Below are 26,186 nucleotides of genomic sequence, written 5' to 3'. Positions count from 1 at the left end.
TTTTTGAAGAATAAAGTGGAAACCTGCTAACCTGTCTTTTTTAGCTACTATATATGACTTAATGTTACCGCTAATTTCAAAATGTTATTTTTTTTTTTCTGACCTTTGAGCCAGTTTCATCCTATTAAATGGGTTTCAGAACTATCATTTGTCCAACCTGGAATACTGGTTTAACCGTGAGACTGGTCCACATAGCAAACATTCTGTCACACAAAGCGCCACTCTTTCAGTTTCGCCTGAACAGTTCACTTCGGGAGCTCAGTTATACATACTTGATCTTGTTTACTTGTAGTCTTTTTCTTTAACCAGCAACCGGAGAAGATTCATTAAACGGCTATCACACTGCTCTCAAGCTGATTTCGCAGTGGATTTTATTTTTGGTGTCTTATTTGCTGGATTTATTTTCTCATCTTTGGAAAAGAAAATGTCTCACTCAGACAGTCTGGACTTGGACAGATATACCAATTTGGACAAATCTCGCCGGTCAACCAGTCGAAACCAGACTAGGCAGAGGACCAAGGATGGGGAGGTCCTCTGTGACTTCTGCACTACGAGGAAGCAAAAAGCCGAGAAGTCCTGTCTGGTTTGCCTGGCATCGTATTGTGGGGAACACGTGCAGTCACACTATGACTACCCCACCCTGATGAAGCACAAACTAGTCAAAGCCACGGGTCAGATGAGAGAGAAGGTCTGTGCCCAGCACGACAAGCTGCTAGAGGCCTTTTGTCGCACTGATCAGACATCAGTCTGCGTATTGTGCATGATGGATGAACACAAACACCATGACATCGTCCCGGCTGGAACTGAGAGGACTGAGAAACAAGTGAGCATTGAACAGAACTCATTCTGTACTTTGAACTCAGAAAAACATGTGTGTTGATATTAGCCTTTGATTATTTAAACTTCCCTTTCCTTGACTTTTTGTAGAAGCAACTTGGTACCACTCTGCACAAGTCTCAACAGAGGATTGATCAAAGAATTAAAAAATGGCAGGATCTAAGACAAGCAGTTGAATCAGTGAAAGTAAGTCGAAGACATCCCAGTTATGTGGCAGAAAGGTTTTCTGTTCTGAAATGCAATTCTTTTCTAATCATTCACATGTATCTCAACAGCACTCTGCTCAAACAATTCTTGAAGAAAATGAGCGGATCTTCACTGAGCTTCTGAATTCTATAGAGAGGAAGTACAATGAAGTTAAAGAGATGGTTCTCTCCCATGAAAGAACCACCGTGACCCAGGGGGAGCTACTCCTGGACCGCTTGGAGGAGGAGATAACTCTGCTGAGGAAGAGACACAACAACCTGGAGAAGCTCTCCCGCACTGATGATCACATTCATTTTCTGCAGGTGAGGATGATCTGTCTAATGACTTTAGAGCTCAGAGTGGGATATATGCTCATTTATGGGGATGTTTTTATGTTAACCAGAGCTGGCAGTCTCTATCGGGCCCCTCTGGGTATGAAGACCTAAACAACATCCAAGTTGTTCCCAATTATTCCTTTGATCCTGCCAAGAGAGCCATTGCGGCATTGAAATTGCAAGTGGAAGAAGTCAACAAGACAGAAATTATGAAAATCTCTGAAGCAGGTAAACATAATTGTCTTTTTTGTCCTCTCCAAATACACCCAAAACCAAGCAGTTTGATGAATCCCCTGTTTTTTTTCTTAACTTTCATAGTGAAGGAAGTTTACATCACGCAAGACGCAAAGGAAGTTGAATTAAAGCCAAGAAGAGAATCAATTGTGAGCGTTGATGCAAGGATTGTAGAAGAGCCAAGGACAAGAGAAGATTTTTTGAAATGTAAGTAGCACAATATTTTGGTAATAAAACTATACATTTTGTCTGACCTGGTCTCATTGTTTATAACTACACCATCATTTGACAAAAGGGTGAGTCCACAAAGTAAAATGACTGAAACTTGAATAAAGGTGTTCAGCTTGCTCAACTGGTTTATCTGTCGGTTAAAAGTCTTACTTACTATCCAGAGTTAGTGAAGCAAACACAGGTGTAACAGCTTTTGTTACACCATCATGCAAAAGCTACTTCCATACCACACCCAGTTACACTCTAGTGCTCGATCATGGTAAATCTGATGAGAAATTTTAAAAACCACCCTCAAGGACCCATATTATTACTATTTTTTTCCCTTTTCAGATTCTCACCAGTTGACTCTGGATGTCAACACAGTCCACCGAAACCTTCTCCTCTCAGAAGGAAACAGAACAGCAACAATGAAGAGTGACCCTACACACTACCCTGATCACCCAGATCGATTTGATCACTGGCAACAGGTGGGGAGTTACACCTTGAATCATGTTTTATTTCATTGTTATTTTTTATGCTGCTTTTGGTTTTTGATCACGTTGGTCTTTCCATATGTTTAGGTGTTGTGCAGAGAAAGTGTGTATGGATCTCGTTGTTACTGGGAAGTGGACTGGCGAGGAACAGAGATAGACATGGCTGTTACCTACAAGGGAATCCGGAGAAAAGGAAACGGCAATGACTGCAGCCTTGGCTGGAATGAAAAGTCATGGAGTTTGTATTGCTCTGAGTCCAAGTTCACCTTTGTGCACAACAACAGAAGCAAAGACCTCTCTGCCCCTGTGTCATCCCGCATCGGAGTCTACTTGGACCACGGGAAGGGAATACTTGCATATTACAGTGTCTCTGATAACATGCGCCTTCTGCACAAAATTCAGACTTCATTTGTGGAGCCTCTGTACCCTGCTTTTAGCGTGTGGGGCTTTGGCTCTTCTATAAGGCTGTAGGAGAAGAGCCATGGGATCAGATCTTTTGAATCACAGACTATTAATATTCTCAAAATTTATGGGAAAGATGAGATAAATTGTACTTGGGTTCTATTTTATCATGTTTGTTTACATACACATGAGTTGCGGATAGAAAAAGGTTTCATTTTATGTCAATATATTTGTTGTATTTAGGAATTAAAATGTAAAAACATTCTTTAATTTCTTTTACCAAATCTTCTGATTTACATTGTTTGTTTAAAGTGGTTCAACTATAACAGAAATGAGCATGAACAAAACTGATGGAAATTTTTATTTCTGTTGCATTAACTAACTGAAGGTTTGAGGAGAGATTTCAAAGCAACCATGAAGCACCGTAATATATTCCATACATTTCTTTCTGTGAGTTGCTTGAGTTTTCTTTAATGTCTCTCAGAGGATATTTTCTTTTTTTTAACAACAATTATTGTACATAAAAATCTTTCAAGTCGTTTTTTAAGAAAACCATGAAACCATTTGTTTTTGAAACAAATGTACTTCTCTTCCCAAGACTAAAAAGTCAAAATCAAGCGAATACATAAATTATCACATTCTGGTTATTGTTGCACTTTTTTGGGATTGCTTAGGGTTATAAAAAACTATTAACTAAGAAATTGACACTAATCATCCTATCACGGTAATAAAGGGAACATTATATCTATACCTAGTATTTACATTGTATTTTGTTATTAATTTGAAATAAAATATTTAAAAAGGCGAATTTTTTTTCCTCACTGTCTGACATCAAATCGTAATGAACTTGATCTCTTTTAGGACAGCTAGGTGAACCAAAATTATTTATATTTGCAAAAGGCCAAAAAATGAAGAAACATTTTTCAAAAAAAAAAAAAAAAAATTCTTAGTAATTTTCTTAAAATTTGGAAGTTTACATATACGGTAGTTCCTTAATATTAGTGGAATTGCCTTTTCTAGTGTATGGTCAGCAATCTGAGTATCATCTCACAAGGTTCCCAATTTTGGCCCTTTTCTTCTAAGAATTGATGTGTTTGAATTAAGTTTTGAGAAAATAATCACACATATCTTTTCAACTGTGCTCACAAATTTTAAGATTTTGTGATGACTCCTTCAAAACATTAACTTTGTTGTCTAAAAAAACCTCAAAACAAAACAGAACAACAAAACAGAGCAAATTAGGCTGTATGGTTGAAGTAATTTTCCATTTGGATGACTGATTTGTTCCTGAGCTTTACCATCTGACTGGTGTTTTGAATTGTTGCCTCAATATTTACATTCAATATTCATCCTCCTCACAAAATGTATCACTGGGAATTTGCAAATCAACCTTAATAAATTGAATACATTCTGGGAATAACTGAGATGTAGTCTACTTATCTGTTTGAAATGTACCTTTTTTAGTCCGGTTAAGCTTCATTTGGAGAAAGAAATTTTTCACAGAGCCAATAATAGTACACCATTATTGCAATCTGGTATGTGATAAAGTCTGAGGCTTGTTTAGAACCAGTGTTAACCTGTGTTGAACGTTGACGCCCTGCAAAAAAAAAAAAAAAAAAACACCCTGAGGGATTATATCTTGGTTATTTGCTTTGCATGCAAAAAAAAAGAGAAAAAAAAAAAAACAGCCAGATCCCTCAGTGGATTGTTACATTTCAAGCTGACATTGCATCCAATAATTCAGCCATCTCTGAATTATTGCTGGTTTGAAAATTCATCTAAATAGATGCCACAAAATTGCTTCTTACACACATTTCACAATGCATGGTAGGCATTTTGAAATCTAGTCAAATAAAGCACCACAATTCTGAACACTAAATAATAAACAATTTGATGGATAACATTTCATCAAATAAGAATTCTTCATATCAGTGATCTCATTTTGCTAAAAGGAAGAATAAAAAACACCCAAAATAAGAACCACAGATAATGGAACATCCATGAAATATCAGAGTAGACGGGGTGAACACAAATAATTGCTATTAGTTTTTCATTTGTAAAAAACAAACAAAAGAACACCATGGTGATGGTGGATGGTGGATTGGCCGCATTTAACTTCCAGGCTCCGTCTTGAATCTTGTTGAAATTATACTTTTTATTCCTCACAGAGACTTTCCATATGCGTGTCGTTATGTACAGCAGGGGGCAATATTAGCTCAATGTTCAACAAAATGGCTTCGAAAATTATATTTTTAAACGTTTCACCTCTTTCTTTCGCTAATAAAAGAAGAAACTTTTTCTGAGCATAAATTTTCATATTTCCAACAATTGTTCTTGTTTGATCAATTTGAGACTTTCGCGTATATGCGAAAGTCTCAAACTGATACACCTTTGGCGAGTAAGAATTTTGCTACTATTTCTTTCTTTAACACTACACTGCAGATTTGTTTGCGGTTCATTGTATCCAGTATAGAAAATGATTGGTAGAGTAGTCTTTGTTACGGTGGAATGAAGTCTTTAACCACCAGCGCCTCGGGCCACGCCAACTCTTTTAGGTGGGCGGAGTCAAACAGCTGGATCTTCTGGGGTGTCTTCGGGTCTCGTGGCAGCATTTTTGTGAGCGCGAGCTGTACGCCACGCACTTCAAAGCGAAACGGTCAACTTCTGCTCTGGAGAAACACACGAAGCAAAGAGATTTTTTAAAGTAACGCGGCATCTTTTGGCAGTTTTTTTTGAAGAGCACAAGGAGGACACGTCGACGGTCTCAGTTTCCACAAAACCTCCTGCAAAACTCGCTGGTCCTCGGAGGCTGAAGGTGAGCAATCAGCCGCATAGTTTTGCTGTGATTGATTAAAGAAAAATGCACATACCTAATTATTTACCATTTTGTTGAAGAAAAAAGAAATTAAAAAATCTGATAAAGAATGTCACATCATAGTTTCACAAACTGATCGATTTTTACGCGTGATTGAATCACATTTCACCCAACAAAGAAGATTAGTTTAATTTGTATTGCTGATTAGTGCGTGATAAGTACCTAAATAATCCTGATCTAACTCACTGCCTGCCCCCTTTCTCTGTCTCATTCACCAGCTAAAAAAAGGACACATCTGTCCCATCTGCCAACCTCCATCTTTGGGAAAATGAATCAGTCTGTGATCATGCAGAGCCCAGTCACCTGGAGGTAAATGTTTGTCTGCTACTTGAGAGGATATTCCTGGGCTGGTCGAAGAGGACGGAGAGGAAAGGGATTTTTCAAGGTGGTCCAAAATGTCTCTGTGGATGATACTGCCTGTCAGTCTCCCAGTACTGAGCATCACTGGGATATGGGTTGTGTAAGTTTAAAATTTTCTTATATTGTACTACAGGCTTTGTATGGGTTTGTTTTTGGAAGGGTAGCCAAAATACCAACAACAATTTATGTCTCTTTTCTAGCATTATCGCAAACTTCAGTAAGAGACCTAATAAAGTGCTTTAAGTAGCCCTCTGAACTGTAAATCTCAACAAAACATCTTATATGATGTTCTTTGCTTGTATGTTGTTGTTTTTTTGTTGTTTTCTTTTTAAGAATTAAGAATAAATATTTTTTGAGTTAGGGAACAGTTTGAGAAATGAAATATATCAAGTTTCAAGTTTGCCAAACTATTAAATGTCAGTTGTGTTTGGCACAATTTGCAAAGTTGTGTGAGCTGATAAAAGTCTGTTTTGAAATGCTATTTGGTCTTTTATGATATTGATATATATATATATATATATATATATATATATCAAAATCACTCCACTGGTACCCCCGGTCTCAAAGCCGTTTTTGCCATTGACTCAGCTACAGCTGCAAATAAAAAAATTAAATGAATGGTTAATTTGCCAACTGTAATTTTAAAACGGGTAGGGAAAGCTATGCTATCCTTCTTTCAGCCAGCTTACTGCCAGTGTGCAGCAACATATGGATAGAGGTGTTACTTTTCTGCTCTATGGCTCTAATCACAGAGAAGAAATCAGGAGAAGAAATCTTTGGGCATTTTGACGCTTTCCTTGTCCTCGCTTTAAAATGACTTTATGTTCTGTGGGAACAACATGACGGGACAATTTTTGCAGGTTTGAAACCGGAACTTTTTACAATCTTGGGATACCTAAATACCATTAACACGCCCGTATTAATCCAAAATGCATAAAAAAACAAAACAAAAGATAAATGTGTTGTAAATGCCAAACAAAGACATGTTTCTTTAAGCAGAGCCACTCTGCATATTTACCCTGAATTCCTCGCAGCCATGGCAATTGCACGTGGATTAAGTCTCTCCACGAAGATTCTGGAATTTTCACCTCTCTTATAAAGTCCAACATGAAGCTTTGCTGCACAGCTTATTAATCTTTAGTACAGTGTCTGAGCAGAAGTGCAACTGAAAGGGGATAAAGAATGAGCATGCCTCCTGATTATACTCCGGCTGGCATCTCTTCTCTTGGGCCTGTCATTTGATTGTGAGGAGGAATGTAAACCTCCAAGGAGAGAAGGAGACAGATGGTGCAACTCTGGGTTTTTGTTGTCCTGTAGCCAAGCTCTGTGTTGCATCGGTGATGAGCGGCCTGATTGCAGCCCAAAGCTGAGTCTATGCACGGTTGTTTACGTTTGTGAATGCAGCTGTTTGTCCAATCAGGAGTGTGCATCTGAAAAAATATGGTTGCATCAAGAGAGCTTTAAAAAGATGCAGGTAATAATCAGCAGCTTTTTCTTTTGTTTTTCGGGCAGAAAACTGACTCACAGTAAACGCTACTGCCAACCCAGTCATGGATTGTTTGTCCAAACTTTTCCATTAACTCAACAAGTGTGCCTTGTTTCTAAGTCAAGTCTCCAGGCTTTTTCCAGAGTAGTGGAATGTTGAAAGATGTAAAATGTTGCATAACTCCCTGATTCTTTGTGAGGTACATTCTAGAAAATAGTTTAATAGAGTCTGGGCAGTTTTCTCAGCATCTAGTCACCACGCAGAGAGTATAAAACTTCTGTGTCTGCTTTTGCCCACCAGAAACAATTGACTAAGCTTCCTCTGTTGACCTTTTATGGGTTAGTTTAAAATGGCAGCATGACTTCAGTGTACCCAAAGGCTTTTTTTTGCAATTGTTTATCAGGACATAGTTTGCTTTAATTTTAAAAGAGTCTTGTTACATCTAGTTTGGCTTTTAGTGAAGCCCCCATAAGTACACCCATTGTGTATTCCTCACACCCTTTTCCTGCTATTGGGAATTTTCGCTGCACAAACCAGATTTTCCACAGAAGTTTGCTCATGTTCCTAGTTTAGTCCTGACTTAGGGAAAAAAAAGCAACTTTTTTATGTTACTCACAGGCATGCAATTATAGCATACAGCTGTGCTGTGCTTTGATAGAGGGCTAATTATATAAACAAACCTACTATTACTTAGCCTCCTCCAAACACATAATGCTCTGGTTTATTTCAAACACTTAAAACAGACTCTATTTAGATTTCTTTTAGAGCTGCAGAGATCCTATTTTAGCTTTCAAAGCTGAATAATATTCTCTTTTGAAAGAAAACAAAAACATTCAATGACTTTTGGCTTGTAGAGCTATGTGATTATGTATATTTGTTAGACATTGGAGGTACTCCCCATTTTTATTTACAGAGGATATAATTGTTTCTGACATCAACATCCTACCACAAATTTGTAGTGAAGTGGAGAAGTATTAACACACATTTTGTTGTGTTGTAACTACAGACTTGTTGAATGGAAACGGAAAGAGTAAATTGGTCTGTGAATGTGTGAATGACTTAATATAGAGTGAAGCGCTTTGGGGTTCTCTGGACAAGTACAGGCCATTTATCATTTATGTCACAACTGCAAGTAAAATCATATGTTGCAACATATAATTGTCCACATAAGCTGAAAGATTGGGCAGTGAAAACATTTATTAGAGAAGTAGCCAATTGGCCAAATCTATTGACAAGGCAACATTTAGTCATGCAGTGTAAAAATCCTTCTGGAAGTTTAAGAAGAAGCTTTTCTTTAGCAGTGACATAGAAGCTGGTCAAAGTGGATGGGAAGAAGGATGATGTTAAACACGACTACACTACTACTTTTGTGTCTGTTTATTTCATAATGTCTGGCTAAAGTGTCATAATGTGTGCTAATTCACACAGTTTATTTTCAGCTGGCTAACTTGCATTGTGTCTTTTCCATATCACATCTACTGCCTCTTCATATTTGTGAATGTAAGCCAGGTAAACAACAATGGGAAATCTCTTACACCGGCTTGTTCAGCTCAGTTTATTTTTAGAAATGGAACAAAAATGCTGCTGATGAATTACACATAAATATGAGATTATAGTTTGGGGGAATTTCCCCCATTAAAGCTAGTCTCTCTAGTTCCATAGGCCTGTTGGTGCTAAAAGACACGCAAGCAAGAAAAAGACCAGGCAAATACAATACTACTAAGTTGAGTGTGTAAAAGACAAAACTTTAAAATACATGTTTAAATATAGTCCTGTTGACATTTTTAGCTTTCCAGGAACCAGTTTTTAAGATGTTTTCGGAGAGAAGTGTGGGAGTTCCTGTGTGATGTTATTCAGAACTGCATTCCTGAAATGGACGTTAAGAGAAAGTAGCGTGGCCATGAGAGGGTTTCCTGAATGATAGACGGTCACTCACTTTTGATGCCTGTTTCTAAACTGTCTCAATTGGTTTTAAAATTGTTTTTTTTGTTTTGTTTTGTTTTTTTACCAGCTTCTTATACAGTATGCCATATTGGGTATAATCATGGCATTAAATAACTTGGCCATCTCTGATGCTAAAGATTTGTGCATCTAAAATAGTACAATATTTGAATTCTTGTACTATTTCTCCTTTTTGTCTTGAATAAAAATACTAGAATCACTGTCAGTATTTGCCTTTTTTGAGAAGTGCATACATGCAGTTTTGGATATAAGTTGCAAGTGAGTCTGCTGGCTGTAAATGTTCTTTATTTCAGTAAACTAGATTGAAGCTGATGATAGTAACAAACTCAAATTTAAACTGTGATTTTTAGGTTGCAGAATTATTTTAACCCAGGAATGTTTTTCACATGGCCATTTCGGCCTATATTGAGTGCATGTTTGCGACATACTGTCTCTGTCCTTTTAAAAAAAACGGCTTCATGAACATGATACTATCAACCGCTGAAAACATTCCTAATTGGTGCTTAAACTCTTGCTGAACTACGTCTGCGTTCACAAATCAGGACAGATGTTCACCATCTCAGAATAGCCCACCATTTTTAACCCTGCATGTCGGTGTGCGTGAATGAGAAGTGTGTAATATGACAAACTGACAGTTACATTTCCTTCCCGTTTGTCCGTTTTCCCCCTCCTGGGAGGCCCGTTGTAGAAAAAAGACGAACTGATCGACTATAGATGGATATGGCTGTTCTAGCTGGAGTTGAGTCACGTGGTTTAGGGGAACGTAATCATCTCATACTTTCCCACCGCTCCTTTTGATATGTAATTCCCCTTATCTGTTATGCAGACGTGTAGATCTTTCTTCATTTGCTGTTTCGTAAGGGTTGGACATGCACAGACAGAACAGCTGTGTGTGTGTGTGTGTGTGTGTGTGTGGGCGTCTGTGTGTTTTTGTGCTGGCAAAATATTCTATGGTGGGACATGAAACCTCAGAGAAAACTTTTATCTCAAGGTGCCGTTAACTTCTGTGTTGAACATGATCTGGATCATTGTATTCATAGGTGTTCAGATATAGTAAAAAAAAAAAAAGTTTCAGTTATTGGTTTTATTTAAAGTAAAAACAAATTGTTGATAATGATATGAGTAAGCTTGACATTTACACTCCATTGGCCACTTTATTAGGTACACCTTGCTATTGGTTTGTCCTATTTGTGTTCAGAGCTGCTTTAGCACCTACCTGGATGGATTTAACATGATAAGATTTTGGTCAAAAGTTGCTGCAGATTCGTTGACTGCATATCTGGTTGTGAATCATGGATGCCTTTCTATATTATCAAACTGGCCTTTGTCTATTTTCTTTTTCCCTGACTGTTCTGTGTAAATCTGAATCACTTCCTTTTCCAAAGTCACTTATGTTTCACTTTCTACCTCATTGTGATTCTGGCACTGAACTTCTGCAAGTCATCTTTACCCTGTTTAGATGCCTCACTGAATTGGATTCCTGAAATTAGATTATCTTGCTTAATCTATTTGCTGAAGCAAGCAGTTGAGCGGGTGCGCCTCATAAAGCGGCCGGTGAATATATGTTTATTGTTTCAATGTCAGGGTCCAAATTGTTCTGTTTTATGATAAACATGTCATGAACTTACTTTAAATGAGCTATCAATGATCACTGCAGAATGCACTTGATTCATTTATGTGTAAAACCTTATAAACTAATTCTAGAAAGTTTAGTTTAAAATGTAGCTTCTAATTTTTGAACCTGCAGTCATTGAACCCTCAGTGGATGAAGCTGGTCAGTGACCTGTCAAAAACTAACAACAGAACTGATAATGACTGTTAATCAATTCAGTTTTCCTGAAAATAACCTGTATTTTCACTCCTTGAACGTTTTAGTTCCGGATAATGATAAGAGATTATTGAATGTTGGGTCGGCTGGTCTCACAGGCTGACCCGATGACAATTATTGTCATCGGGTCATTGACTGTCCCGATGACAGTCGGGACAGTCAGAATGACAGAACTTTATTCTATTTTGTGTGTCCTTTTAGGTACTGATGTAAAACAAAATCAGCATTAGGGAAAAAGCAACTAATTTAAAGCAAATATCAGAAATTAAAAGGCCTAAGCTTAGTTTCAGAAATGGCCAATAAAATGTTTATAATGTTGTTTTCTGGCCCCCAGAAAGTAAAAGTGTATTTTTTTGGTCAAGCTTTGATGTTCTTTAGCTGATGTTATGTCTACACACTACCTAGTTTGTCCATTTCATGTCACTTTCTTCAGGATCAATGCTAAATATGTCAGTAGAAGCTTTTGTCATTTGTGTCGGTACGTGTTTCAGTTTCTGTGTCTTTTTATCATTTTGTTTACTCAATCCCTTAGAAATGAACCTTTTTGGATGGCAGTGCAACTGATCACATTATGAATTATCTTCCTCCCATTCTGGTTAATCATGCTGTGTCTGTTTCAGGTATGCTATGGCCCTCTACAACCAGCATGTCTGTCCTGTGGATAACTGGTATGCTGCTTCTTCTGTCCTGTTTTGCTTCATCATAATTCTGTTGATCCCCACCTTGAGAAACAACATTGTCTTTTTTTGTTGAGGAATTTTAAACAAATGTATATATTTTGATCTATTTGCTTTCATCTAAATAAAAAAGGCAATTATCTCTGCTGCTGAAATTTGACAGATTAACTCATCTCAGCCATTATTTACATTTGATGGCCTCAGGAATTGGAAATGGGCTGAAAATTTGACCCCATAAAGAACCGTTCATGGGTTAAAGTTGGTTGTACAAGTTTGACGCAGAACGACAAAAGTTAAGAAGTGTGACCCATGTGAGCCCGAGATGTTTTAAGAAATTTGATCCAGTTGTCTTTCTACCCCCTGCGGACTCTGCTTAAGGTGCCCCACATGGTTTTACCTTGACTTTAATGTAGTCAACACAGGTGGGCCACATTATTATGAAGCCAGGCCCACTTGGTGCCCATTGAGTGTGAGCCGGATCTATTTGGGACCCACATGCGCATGGCATAAATCGCTTCATTCATCATTGTTCCATTCTTGACACGAGTGATATCCAAAGAGCATTGATTTTAATGAATGTTGAATGTTTTCTGTTGCAGGTTGTACAACCAGTCCTGTGAAGAGGACCTGCATTTGCAGAGCGGTCCGTCGTTTTGCTGCACGTTAGATAATGTACCTCTCATCAGGTGAGCGAGACTTCTACCATGTGCAGGGGGACCCCTGCGGCTCCCATGTCTCTTTTGGTTCTGGTGATTAAAAACAGGAACACGGTCCCATTGTCTCGCTCGGCTCCTGTCTGCACACTGTTTATAAAAAAAGAAAAACGATTGAGAGACCGTTGTCCTGTGAGCGTTCTGAAAATAACTCACGGCTGAAATATCCTGCCTGCCACTGTGGCACTTCAGAGGAACACTTAAGCTATGTAAACAGGCATGCATGCAAAACTTGCTTTTTTAGGGAGGAAATCAAGTCACTCCTGTTCCTGTTTAACTGCTAGGCTCTAGAGATTTAACTACAACAGTCAGGTAAACAATCTTTATTTGAAATGTAATGCCTCAAAGTGGGCAGTATGAACTCACCAAACAATTTTTTATGTAAAAAAATCGAACTAGTGCTGAGGGGTTAGGAAGGGGACTTTTTGCTCCGTGATCATACTAAATTGTACGTTCCAGAAGAACATGTGAGTGGCTTAATGCAGCACGAACATCTACAGGAACAGACATGAGTGTCTCCTGGCTTCCCAGTCGCTCAGACACTTCCCATTCCTAGGAAAGAGTCGAGGTATGCAGTGGGTGAGAAGCCAAACACTTCACTACGGGATGTGAGGGATCAAGCTTCACTCTGACTGTCAACAAGCACGAATGCCCCTTAGCAGCACATTTTATTTCACAGAATGGTGTAAATGGTGACGCTGTTGCTGCAGAGTGTGGATATACTGATTCAAAGTAATTCTCTGAATTATTTTATGCACTTTTTCTTGCAGTAAATGTGGGACTCTTCCACCAGAGAGCTGCTTTTTCAGCCTAATCTGCAGCACCGGATCCTTCATGGGTAAGGAATAACAACACACATTTCCATCCTCCTTGTTGTGAACCACCAAACCAACAGTGCTTTGCTAAGGTCTGAAACTCCCCAAACTTTTACACATTTTGTCATGGTACAATAACAAGTTAAATGTATTTTATTTAGATTTTATGTGACAAACAACAACAGCAAACAAGTAATTTATGTTTGGGAATTGAAAGGAAAACCATACATGGCTTTCAGTTTTTCCTATGTGAAAATATGTCTGTACAGTAAGAGTTTTGCCCTCTCTTCTTTGCAAAAAAGCTGAAACTCAGTCAGGTTGGAAGAACTGTGTCTGTTACCATCCATTTACAAGTTTTGACAAGTCTGCACTGTGACTGGGCCGGTCCAATATGCTTTGATCTGACGAGCATGATTCTTCCATCACCTTGTTTTACCATATTGATGTTTTTAATGTAAAATGTTGTTGTAGTTTATTTCCATTGATTTCTATGAGAACCAAACAGACCAACTGTCCTCTCATCAGACCAAAACATCTACAAAACCTTCTCAACATCTCGCCATCTTGCTGTGTTCCTTGCATGACTTTTAGTTAACTCAACCACAAACAGCAAATTGGTGGGGTGAATAAATAATAGGTTATAGCACCTAAGTTGTTTTTCCCAGCCTGTAGGTTTAGGTGGAAGATAATGTCTTGGGAGGTTTTGTTGCAAAAATATGCTTTGGCATGTTTACGTTTTCAGACTCCTAATTTAGCAACGCTGTGGAAAATTCTTATAGCTTAGCATATAGTTTTATAGCCTGGCCCAGCTTTAAAGTTCTTCACCACTTTTTTTTCAAAATTTCTCTGCTACGTTTCTTGGTTTTCATGATGACATTATTATAGAAACTTGCATAAAATTACATTGTCAGCACATCTATCTAGAATATGAGGAGATACACAGCTAGCGACCATTGTGAATCTGAACAAAGCAGAAATGAAAGCATGTTTTAGTTTATTTGTAATGGAGAAATATACACTTGTCCACATCCAGAAGGGATAGTGTGTATTCCAGGAGACACAAGGAAAACAGACGTGATATAACAGAAGAGACAGAGCTCTCATGTGCTGCTCTGCATGTCTTCTGTTAGTCTACACGTGCTGTTGCCCGGTGCTCGCTGGTGGTTCTGACTCCCCTGATTTGGTTAATGTTTCCCAGCTGTGGACTGACTGTGTATGAGTGTGTGTTCGCACACACGTTGGTATAAAAACCTTGGTATAAAGAGCTTTTTTTTTATGTACCTATGCCTCTAGCATCGTTCATTTCTGACTGGTTGCCTCTGGACTGTAGTAAAACGGTTTACTTCTTTCTTGTTTAGATGCAGATTGTAGTTATAGGCTTCTTTGTCTGTTTAGACAGAGACTGTATAAAATGTGCACTTTGCCAGACAGAAGGGACCAGACTGTTGCATGTTGGTGTGAAGTCTGCACAGGCAGCAGAGAAAGACCTACATGTTTGTTCAGTTTATTGGGCCAGTGCTCATCACTGCATAACTTAGAGATCTTGAATGAGTTCTGGCTAATTGTACTTTGGTCATTATTAACAGAAAGATGTTGACTCATTATTCAGGGTTACATGAGAAAAACATGATCTCCACATTTGGTGTTTCTCAATGTGGACAGTTCCCATCTTGCTTAAGTCAAGATTGACAACTATGACGATTATTTCTTACATAATGCGTCTGCGTCAGGTTCAGTGTTGTCTCCTAAGCTTCCACCTTTAGGTGATGGTAAACTATGATAAGATAGCTTCATCAGTTCCTTTTATAATTTCCCTTTTTTGATAAAGTTTCACATGAACTGTAAATACTCTAAAAGCAGTTTAGAAATGCTGTGCTGTTTCTCAGCATCTAAGCACAGCAACTGTAAAAAAAAAAAAAAAAAAAATAATCAAATCTAAAAACCCCAAATCATGCTCTTTGTGTGAACACATATCCTTATTATTTGCCTTATCTCACTCTAATGAAAGAAAGATTTTGCCAGTTTGTCTAAATAAAAATAAGAATTAGAATCACAGTTTTATGGTGTAATTCCTCATTTCGTAATATTATCTTGAATAAGTAAGTAAATTTTTTCTGACATTAATAAAAATTATTTTGTTACATGTTGAATTCAGGATGTCTTCTCAGGTAGCTAGCCTGCACTCTGCTCCTTATCAGACGTCCTGGCCAGAGCTTAACAGCTGCAGCTCTAAAACTGCTTGGAGCCTGGAAATATTTCCAATCAGCTGAATTTGCTTTTTTTGTTTGGAGCCTTCTATCACTTCTATCAGGTAACACTCCATCACTAAGTATTACCTTTCTACATATATCTACAGCCTACTAATTTTCTATGAAACTTGTAGGCTCCATATTTACTGGCATGTAATTAAAGTTTACATGCCAGTTATTTGAATCATTATAATGATATAAAACAAGATAATGAGGAAATTATCTCTGAATATCCTCTCTTTTAAGCATCACTGTAGTTATGTTCAGTGAAGCTCGTTAATAAATGTCATAAAATGAAGAAGCAGTTTCATTGATAATGCATTTATTTGTCTAATCAACATCCATCCATTAATTTTCTGTACACTGCTGTGCCTAGTGGGGTCAAGAGGGATGCTGGTGCTTATGTCCAGCGAACGTGTCTAATCAACATACATATGAAATATAATTAGAATTGCATTGTTGATCAGATCACATGAGGATTCATTTAGGGAGTAGTAATTCAAAATTTCTGTTACATATTTTCAGTTTTTCAGAAATACACTGAACAATAAATTGGACAAATGATCAGCCGATACTGGACACTGGTTCAAAGCTGCTGACCGGTCAGGATTTTTCTTTAGAGTCCATATATTCCTGCTTTCTTTGCATGTTACATTTTACTCTCAGAGATAGTTCTTGCATGTCAGGTCTTCATCAATTTTTATTTATTTATTTGAATTTTAGAGCTTTACAACAGACACAATGTGCCACACAGAACAACCATCCCTTTTCCTTAGGGATGGTTCCCAAACCCTAAGGAAAAAGTATTACCAGCTTCCAGCCTTTAACAGTAGGTCCTTTGCACTAGTCCATTGCTTCAGGATATTGTTTTCTTCACATTTATGTCTGCAAGAAGAAATTAGTTGAAATTGAAATCTGGTTATTTACTTGCTTGTACCACAAAACCAATAAAGATGATTAATATATAAATTTATCACTTCAAAACCTTTGATTACTTTGGATCAGCGTGAGGTTAAAAAATACAACTTTAGCTTTTTTTTTTTTCTTTGCTTGTCTGCAAACTTGATGACAAAATCAAAACAAAAAAACACTTACCCAACCATATATGTGTGGTGATGTCACAGGAAGAAGCCAATACTTTCCTAGCTGGTGATTTTATATTATAGTAAATATGAGAAGAAAACCAAATCGATTTTAAGCATTCTTCTAATTTGTTATTGACCACAAAAAGAAAAACAACTTGTATTTAACTTGAAAAAAAAAAAAAAATATATATATATATATATTTATACATATATATATATATATATTTATATATATTTTTTTTTTCTTAAAGCATCCTTTTAAATTTCTTAATACTTGAGCTTTGTTGATTTGTTTGAAGATTCTTTTTGTTCTTGCTCTTTTCTGGCAAACTCTTAACAGATGCTTGGTTTCAAAACAAACAGTGTGAATATTTTTGACTTAATGAGAAAAATAATAGAAGCTCTTATGTAGACTGTTTGTTTCAAACCAGTGAAACATTTCAGTGTGGTAGAGCGCAACATGTGCAAATGTTATAAGTTTCTAGCATATTTAAACTTCTTTCCATGCAAAATGTGACCTGCAGCCTCATCAAAATACTGGACTTCCACACTGAAAATTACATAGTAATGAATTGTTACTTCAGTTACCTACCTATTAGTACCTGTTTCTGGATTAGATGCAGAAATTCCAGATTATGTTGGTTACATAAACTACTGGCTTAGTCTGTACATAGACTTATGTTAATACAAGTTGTAAAGTAACTCATTATGTCTGTGTAGGAATAGGCTAAGTTAGTGAGGTATGCAGCTCCACAGCAGCCTATTGTAAATAATCAGTGCTTAACTTGTTAGCCTATTGATTTATCTACTTACTTGGACGACTGTGCCAGCTGCGATTGGCTCAGGGTCAGGATCACACGGACTCTGTGAACCGTATTTTGCCTCAGAACTATTCTTCTCCTTTTCTTTCCAGGTTTAACCTTTCTGCCAATGTACACACATGATTTTTTAAAAAAATACAATGCATGCTTTATTTCTCTGCCTCCTGTGGTGGAAATTGCAACCAAGGGCTTGAGCTGAAATATCATCCCTATATGGGGACGAGGAGGGCTTGTTAGACTTCAATTTTTGCTGAAACATACACTTAAGTGTGCATAGGTTCTGCAGACTTTTCTGACTGCTCTGGGGTTGTATGCATTATTTTACTCCCAAATGTTCTAAAAGGACTTTACATGGACGAGTAAGTTTGGTGTGTAAACAGTGTTTTCAACAGCAGTGGACTTTCTTCCTGAGTTTCCTGACTTCAGAGAACAGAGTGAGAACTGAAAAGGTGCTGTGAGGTTGCACAGTGTTAGAGGTTGTGGGATGTCGTGTTTATCTGATATTATTCCCATTGTTGAGCTGTCAGGAAGAAGCTGTCCTGACCCTCTGAGGAAAGGTGAAGGTCAACTACACTGTTGGCTCATCAAAACCCTATTCTGGACAAACTAACTAAACCTCTGCTTCTGCGTGTTACTTTTAAAGAGAGACAACAGTAAATATCTTACACAAACTAAAAGATAAGTAAGGAAGACCGATGCATTTGCTTATATTCGTTCTGTTCTTAACCGCAAGGCCAATTTTTTATGGTCCTCCCTTGTTCATATCTCTTATATATATATATATATATATATATATATATATATATATATATATATATATATATATATATATATATATATATATATATATATATATATATATATATATATATATATATATATATATATATATATATATATATATATATATATATATATATATATATATATATAATTTTGGTTAAGCTCTATTAGCATCACTAAAGTCATATCAAATGTCTTTTATGATTTATTATGAAGAATTTATCATGAAGAAATGACAAACTATTTCTACTCTATTTTAAATAACTACCAACATTTACGTAGATTTGCTCAAATGGGTAAAAATGATCATAAAATACTTATGTAAATATATTACTGATGAAGACGGTGGACACATTTTTGAAATATGTCCAGTCATTGAGATGCTGACTCACAGCCACCAGAGCTGCAACAAAACCAAACAATGACAAAGCCTTTTACTTTACCATGCTTTCCTTTGACACTCTTGTGAATTTTCACAGAGATAGTGGCAATGTTCCCACAGCAGTTTAGTCTGGAACAGTTGTATACGATTAATGTCAAGACATGAGGACCTCCTTGTCTCTTTCTGTTCCTTCAGCTTCGTTCTGTCCACTCATCTCCAATGTCCCGCTTTTACCGTGAGCAGTCAGCTTTCATCAAGCACCAGCAGTGAAGACTGAATAAAGACGAATCAGGCAGGGGTCAGAACAACAGTGAGCGCAGTTGGAACCCATTAGCACATCGTCTCTCAACGGTCCCAAATACTGTATTTTTTTTTCTTTGTTTCACTTCCCCTATAATCCACAGAGGGACTTGCGTCCACCCCCACAAGTGTGTCTTGCCCATTTTCCCGCTATTAACTAATCCAGATTATTATTATTTTTTTTTCGGAGTGGCCTCTATGGGCAAATAAATGGCTTTTTAAGAACTTAATGTGTTTTTTTGGCTGAGGAATGTGTGAGTCCATGTTTCCATTAAATTACATCCAATCACTGTATGTTGTATTCTGCCAAAATAAACAAAAAAAATACAATTTTCACTTATGAAGCCTCCAACCTTACTTGAAAAAAATGACTGTAACCTATTGATCTGGGTTTATTTGTCTTTCTTTTTTTAGTGGTGGTGATTGTGCTGCTTCGCTATGCCCATGTTATTGAGAAGCATCAAAACTGTGTTCTCAACACGGCGAGTCTGTCCACAGGCTGGATCTGTGCCGCTGGACTCATGATGGTGGGAAATTTCCAGGTAGGAAACAAAAACTTTATAACAACTGCTGTCAGATGCTGTCTGCTGTCTTTTGGCATGAATGTAATTTTAATTTTAAGCTTTAAATGAATTATGTTTGTTTCTACATCTTTTACACCGCATAGCAATATTTTCGGCAACCATAGAAACAATGAGGTTTACATTCTGACAGACAAGACACCAAAGAAAAGTGACGATCCTTGAGTTGACATCTTCTTTACCTGATTCAATTGTTCAAAAATTAGACTATTTAAGTTTTCTTAAGGTTTTTGATTGCTTTTAATTGTTTGAAGCTTGCACTGTATTTTACAATGAACAGGAACTCTGAAACAAAATTTGTGGTCTGGTAAACGTGTGTCTTGACTTGTCATCAAACTGGCGTTCTGTCATCTCTGTGATTGAACTTCGCCTCACACCCCTGTCTTCTGGCGTAATTGTGGATATTTGACCACAATTCTTGGCAAAATCAATTCACATTGATTGTGTTCCTGGAACAGACAAAGCATTTGAGCATAGTCCACATATTTCTGCTATAGTTGATAGTTGATATAGTTGATATATTTCTGCTATATATTTTCTTAATATATTCCTGTTATAGTTGATCTATAGCAGAAATATGGAATTGAATGGAATTCCATTCAATTAATAACGGATTGTTAACGCGTTATTAATAACGTGAAGCTTTACGTGAAGCTATTTCTGCTTTTTCAGAGTCACTGAAATCAACACAACTTAAGAAGAATGGTTTAAAGACGTCATTCAAAGCCTGAGATGAAAGTCCTTCATAGCAGTGATGAGTGTGCATAAAACCCTGAGCTCATCTGTTGCAAATATAATACAGCATTCTAACTAAATGTTAAAAGCTGTGTGGACCACTCAGTTGGCCTTGGTCGAAGTTACAAGTAAATGAAGCGAACCTGATTTCCTTCTATGTAGATATCTGCTCTCTGGGAAAGAATTTCTTGATGTTTAAATATTTGGAGTCCTGGCTGAAAGCCTGGACTCTGTGTGTTTGCAGACTTGTATTGGTCACATTGTGGGGACATAAAATGTGTTCACACACATAGTTCGGTAGGCTGACTCCATTTCTGGGGACATTCAGTTCACATTAATGCAAATTATCAAATCATCACAAAGTGATGTCTTGATTTAGATTAAAGGGTGAGAGTTGTGTAACTAGCAGTTTGGCTGAGAGTAATTTTCCAGAAGGTCTGGTTTACGTAATGCTTTGTTGGTGATATTTTTCTTCCTCAGAAAGCAAAGAAAATAACCTTGCTGGTGGGAAAGACTTACAGTAACCATTAATGATTGATTTTTTGTGTTTTGTAAGAGAGATATGTTTGAGATTAAAGCATTTGGTCTCCTATTTTGTGCTTTGCTTGGCTGCCACATTGGTGTTGTCCTCCAGCTTCACAATAGCTGACTGTTCCTGTGAATAAGTTAAAGAAGAGAGAAGTGACTGATGTGATGAGAAAAAGTCTCTTTAGTTTGTAAAACTGGTGCCAAAATATCTAATATTTTAATGGAATCGTTTAATGTTAGAGATGCACAAAACATAAAATCACAGCAATAATCACATGTGTGCAATATTGCAATCTCTTAAAACCACTGACATTTATTATTATCTTAACTATTGTATTTCTGGTGCTATTTTTGCAAATTCTGAAAGTCAAAAATACTTTAGTTTGATACACTTTCACAAGACACACTTGCTGTACAATTTTAGTGTTCAAGAGTAGAGTTTGCCAAGAGTGGTTTGGACATTGTGATGAAGAAAAAGAAAGAGAAGCTTCAGGAAATTTTGGGTTAATTGATGTCACAGGATTCAGCAATAGTGATTAAATTAAATGTTTTCTTAATATTGTGCAGCTCTAGTTTAGATCAATGAAAGTTCCTTACTTACTTACTTTCAGACCTAAATCAAATTAGAAACCTGACTTCAAACGTTTAGCTCAAACATTCTCCAGTTTGGGCATTATTCCCAAGGAAAGTGAGTTAATATTTCAGTGTGGAGGTGTTCAAATCTGAGAGATGCTCACATGGATCTGGAATAACAGAGAGACGTCCTTCAGTAAGATATTATTAACTCTGAATATACATTCGTATTTAATTTTTTAAAATTGAAAACCATGTATTTTTTCTTTCTACGGGTCAGTTATCCACTACTTGTGTGCCAGTCTATCACAAAAACTATATATATATATATATATATTTCAATTTGAGCTTCCAATGTGACAAAATCTGAAAAATTTCAAGTGGTGTGAAAATAAATACTTTTGCAAATCACTGTTGTATTTGAAATATAATGCAAAATCCCACAGTCTATGACTGGAGGACTCTGATTCTGTTTGTTTGAAGTCATAGAAACCAGAAAGAAGTTTAGACAAGTCTTTGTGATTGTTTTGTATCACTGCAACAGATTTGCAGATGTGGCAGTTTGTGTGCACTGAAAAAAAAGCAAAAAAAAAAGCTTGCCTTCGCCCTCTTCCCGCTTTGCCTGTGAACTCCCGGTGCTGCAGAAATGGGAGGAATTTACGGGAAGAGCCAGGGGGAAATGAATCATCAAGCAGGGCCAGATGCAGAGTAGTTGGGCAGAGAGGGCGTGGGGAGCAAACGCTCCTCTGTAGCCAAACGCAGCCACGATTTATTTAAACCAATCATTGCTCTGAATATGATTAATTAGTGCCTCAAATGGGGGTTCTGTTGTAACATATACCCAAATCTAAAATGTATAGACAGACTCAGGATTATTCAGGTGAAAACAGACGAGTTGGAATAATGGGAGGAGTCAAAGCAAAGTGAAAAGTATCAGAGACGAAGCACGTGCTAATGTACGCTGCTTTGGTTGATGCACTTCTGTTACATAAGATGCTGGCAGCACATCTGTGACGCGGTCACAGGGGCTTTTCCTGTTTGGCGCTCTAATTTATCAGGAAAAGAAACATAACTTTTTATAGAAACACTTTGTCTTTATGAAAGTTGTAAGATAAGAAACCAGACTGCTGGGTGGCACCTCCTGATTACTGTTTCTCCAGACATATTCAGCTTTTTGGAATAGAGAAGAAATAATACTCCCAGGCGTTCAAGACATGAGGTGTGTCGTTAATTTGAACGTCTGAGTTTCACTTCTTTTCATCTAGCTTTGTTTCCACAAAGGGAATCCAAAGCTCTCAAATGCTGATATGTCGGGTTTGTTCCCACATGTTTACCTTCAGACGCCCCATCGCTGCTTCACAAAATGCAGTTAGTCAGACTCGCATTGCCAGTCGGTCTGTGTCAGCCTGCAGGAACGTATTTGTCCAACTGATCTTATTTAGTTATCGAGTTATATTTCATGTGATGGGAAAACACACCAGCTGCTGAAGAAGTATGACCAGTTTCCTTGAAAAATACATATTGGTGTTAAACTTTTAGCTCAGAAAATGAAGGCAGGTATAATGAAACTGTGTTTCTCATCCATGTTACAGCACTGAACATTTATGAACATTTGAAACTATAAATTGTTCTCTACAGTCCTCAACACCTCTGGTAAAACTGTATAAAAGCTTTTATGAATTTGTCTTTACTGCTTAGCAAGGCTTGATTAGCACAGCTTTTACATAATATCTACTTGCATAATTAAGTAAAGACAGCACAGTCATGTAAAGCATAAGGCTGTTTAGTTTGGATATCTGTGAAATTTTATTATGTAAGAATATGTAGCCCAACAGATCTTTAGCCTACAGTGGCCGACCATACATGGAGTATATAGATGCCGTTCTATTAAAGAAAATATTGATTTTCAATTAGTGAATTCTTTAGCAAGTCCTCTGATTAAACTCCCTAATCTGATTGTCTAATTAGCTCTTTTTTAGGCAAATATGTGAAAGAATGTGTATCTGAGATTTATAGTTGATGTGGATTAATCTGAAAACCTTACTTTGTGACTTTGCAGATTTGTAGTTTTTCACAGGAATGTTCAGTATGCACCAGCCAGGTCAATGACTTTGAAACTAGAAGTGCATTACTTCTAGGCTATTGCTCTAGTGAACCACTGGAATTACTGTATCTTCAGATCTGCTTTAATCTTTGAGCATGGACCAGGAAAAGCAACTCTTCTTAATCCATCTGAATTACTGGGTTTTATAATTTCAATAAGGCCTCATTGATCTAAATCATAGATATTCTGATCAGAATATCTATGATTTATGTACGGTAGTTATTTATGTTGTACCCATCGGTGGGAGACGTGGTCACATGCTCCTTTTGTGTATTGTGCACTATGACTCTTGTGACCAGCTCAATGCTGGCGTCTCCTACATGTTTTATTCCCCTCTCCCACTTTATTCCATGAGCTGCTTATCTTTATACTACGACTTCTTTAATAAAGCCTTTCTTTCTTCTCCTCTATCCTCTCTCATCAGGTGGATAATGCCAAAGTTCTCCACTATGTCGGAGCAGGCATCTCATTCCCCTCCAGCATGCTGTTTGTGTGCCTGCAGTCGGCGCTGACCTACCGACTGGCCAAGACCCAGGGGGAGTACTACGTGGCCCACCTGCGTCTCTGCATGACCCTACTGGCCTTCGTGGGTTTGGTGCTCAGTATCTTTTTAAGCCATGACTCGATGGCGCCCCACAAGTTCTTCAGAGTAGTAATATGTGAACATGGTGGGCGCAGAATCATACTATGGATGTGTTTTTCTGGTCAGAATTGATACGATGGTGGATGGTGGTAAATCCTGGATGAAAATCTGTTCATGATGGCAAAAGAATTGAAATCGGAGGACAACAGTCCTCATCATAGAGTCAGGGTAATGGAGTGGTTTAAATTAAAGTGTATTCATGTATTAGACTGGCCTAATCAAAGTCCAGATCTAAATCCGGTTGATAATTTTTGACAAGATTGGAAGATTGCTTTACACACCAGTCTCCATCCATCCTGCCTGAACAGTAGCTATTTACAATGAATCTAAATGTGCAAAACTTGTAGAGAGTGACTCTTAAAAATGACATTAGCGACACCTAAAGGTGGATTTATTCCATTCTGACTGAAGTTGCTTCAAGCTTTCTGTTCTGTAGATCTCGATTTTTTTCCTTAACCACATTGTTCAGGCGGCGTGTTTTTCTGCCAGGAGAGTTTCGTCCTGCAGCACGCCTCAGCCATCTTTGAGTGGGTGTTCTGCATCATCATTATGCTGTTTTATGGGACGTTCGCCTTTGAGTTCGCCGGCATGTCGGGAGACACCATGGCGGTGCTGGCGCGGGGAGGCTCCCTGGGACCTGCTGGGAGAGAACTTAAGCTGGAAACGCTGGTCGGAATGGGAGGACAGCCTCATCCTCACCAGCCTGAAACCATGTCCATACTGTAGCCACTTCCTGAAGCTTTGCTGTCTCTTCTTTTTTTTTTTTTTGGGTTCCTGTCAAACTCCGACGGTCAGATTAGTTGAATTCTGCATCTTGAGACACTTTCATTTCACGCTGTAGAAGAAAAGGCCAGTGCAGCTGCTGTTACATGGCAGAGCGGGTAAATACCTGCTCCTTACTTTCTACTCTGTCTGCATCAGGATTTGTGTCTCCAATGAACTTATTTGCATTTTGCACATTGATCAGGTGTGACAGCCAGCTTTCCCCTCACTCAGACCAGTTGCTATGGACCAGAAGAAGCAGAGTTATTTGTCAATCAGATAGGGAGAACGTACTGGTCAAGCCCAGCTGTAAACCGTTTCACTTTGCCGCGTTGGACCATTTCATCCCCACCGTGATGCTTTCATCGGATACAGAGAAGGAGAGGCTGCTGGACAGCCCAGCTGACAGTATTACAGTGGTGAGACTGAGAGACAATATGTGGATGGTACCGATAAAGTACGAAAGTGTTTCACTCAACCCTGGAGAAAGAACAAACCAGCACTCTTAGTATCCTTTATCATGGTATTCTAAAAGATTTTACCTTATTTAACCAATATTTCTTCTCCATACCCAAATGCCTTTTTGTACTCAAGCCAAAGATAAGTGGATTGCAAAGCTTAAAAACCCAGAATATATTTTCTTTCTGAGTTTTTTTTTCTTTGACCAAGTTTCTATAGACTTTGAATATTTTCTTTTTGGGATGCCATGTTGGTGCTCCATCCTCTTATGCAGCTGCTCGTCTGTGTTTCTAAAACTATTTTTTTAAAGTCTGCTTGGTACTCATGCCCAGAATACATTGACTTCTGTATAGAAACCATGCATCTAGTGCCTTACATTGTTAAATTCAAGAACCGATTTTAAGCCAATCAATTTTTTTTAAACTTTTTTTTAAAAAGAAAAAAAAAACGTGCTCTAGATTGATATTCAACCCAAAATAATTCAATTTTTTACCATTTACTGAAGAATAGAAAATAGAGTATTTAGTTACCAGATGCATACAAGCTAATTCAAGCCAGAGCGTTTGGTTTATTGTGTTTAGTGATGAGATGCAACACGTGTTTTCAGGTTCTAACAAATGGCTGCCTCCTATTATTCCCCGTTAAGGACGAGAAGAATGTGTTTTTTAGTTTACCTGCTGGTTTTGTCTTTGTAGTTCAGAACATTACAACTAATTCGGTTCATCTTTCTGGGATTGCTGAGCCGAAGAGAAAAAGGGCGAATTTTT

General features: G+C 37.6%; 2 protein-coding genes across 2 annotated transcripts; both read left to right on the top strand.

The window, feature by feature from the left end:
• The first annotated feature begins 225 nt into the window (after positions 1 to 225).
• Positions 226 to 3,506, top strand: LOC122843048 (tripartite motif-containing protein 16-like). The gene is made up of 7 exons (XM_044137495.1): positions 226 to 823; positions 928 to 1,023; positions 1,113 to 1,346; positions 1,427 to 1,586; positions 1,677 to 1,799; positions 2,154 to 2,290; positions 2,384 to 3,506. Exons 1-7 carry the CDS (start codon positions 425 to 427, stop codon positions 2,765 to 2,767), a joined length of 1,533 nt encoding a protein of 510 aa, XP_043993430.1. The 5' UTR covers positions 226 to 424; the 3' UTR covers positions 2,768 to 3,506.
• Positions 3,507 to 5,198: 1,692 nt separating this feature from the next.
• On the top strand, positions 5,199 to 26,186 carry zgc:154058 (Transmembrane protein 150A-like). Its single transcript, XM_044137494.1, has 8 exons — positions 5,199 to 5,513; positions 5,792 to 6,033; positions 11,830 to 11,877; positions 12,486 to 12,572; positions 13,370 to 13,437; positions 19,449 to 19,576; positions 23,980 to 24,157; positions 24,668 to 26,186. Exons 2-8 carry the CDS (start codon positions 5,969 to 5,971, stop codon positions 24,922 to 24,924), a joined length of 831 nt encoding a protein of 276 aa, XP_043993429.1. The 5' UTR covers positions 5,199 to 5,513; positions 5,792 to 5,968; the 3' UTR covers positions 24,925 to 26,186.

The sequence above is a fragment of the Gambusia affinis genome, linkage group LG13 (genome assembly GCF_019740435.1).
Source record: "Gambusia affinis linkage group LG13, SWU_Gaff_1.0, whole genome shotgun sequence".
NCBI lineage: Eukaryota > Metazoa > Chordata > Actinopteri > Cyprinodontiformes > Poeciliidae > Gambusia > Gambusia affinis.
This window is presented reverse-complemented; position numbering and strand designations above follow the sequence as displayed.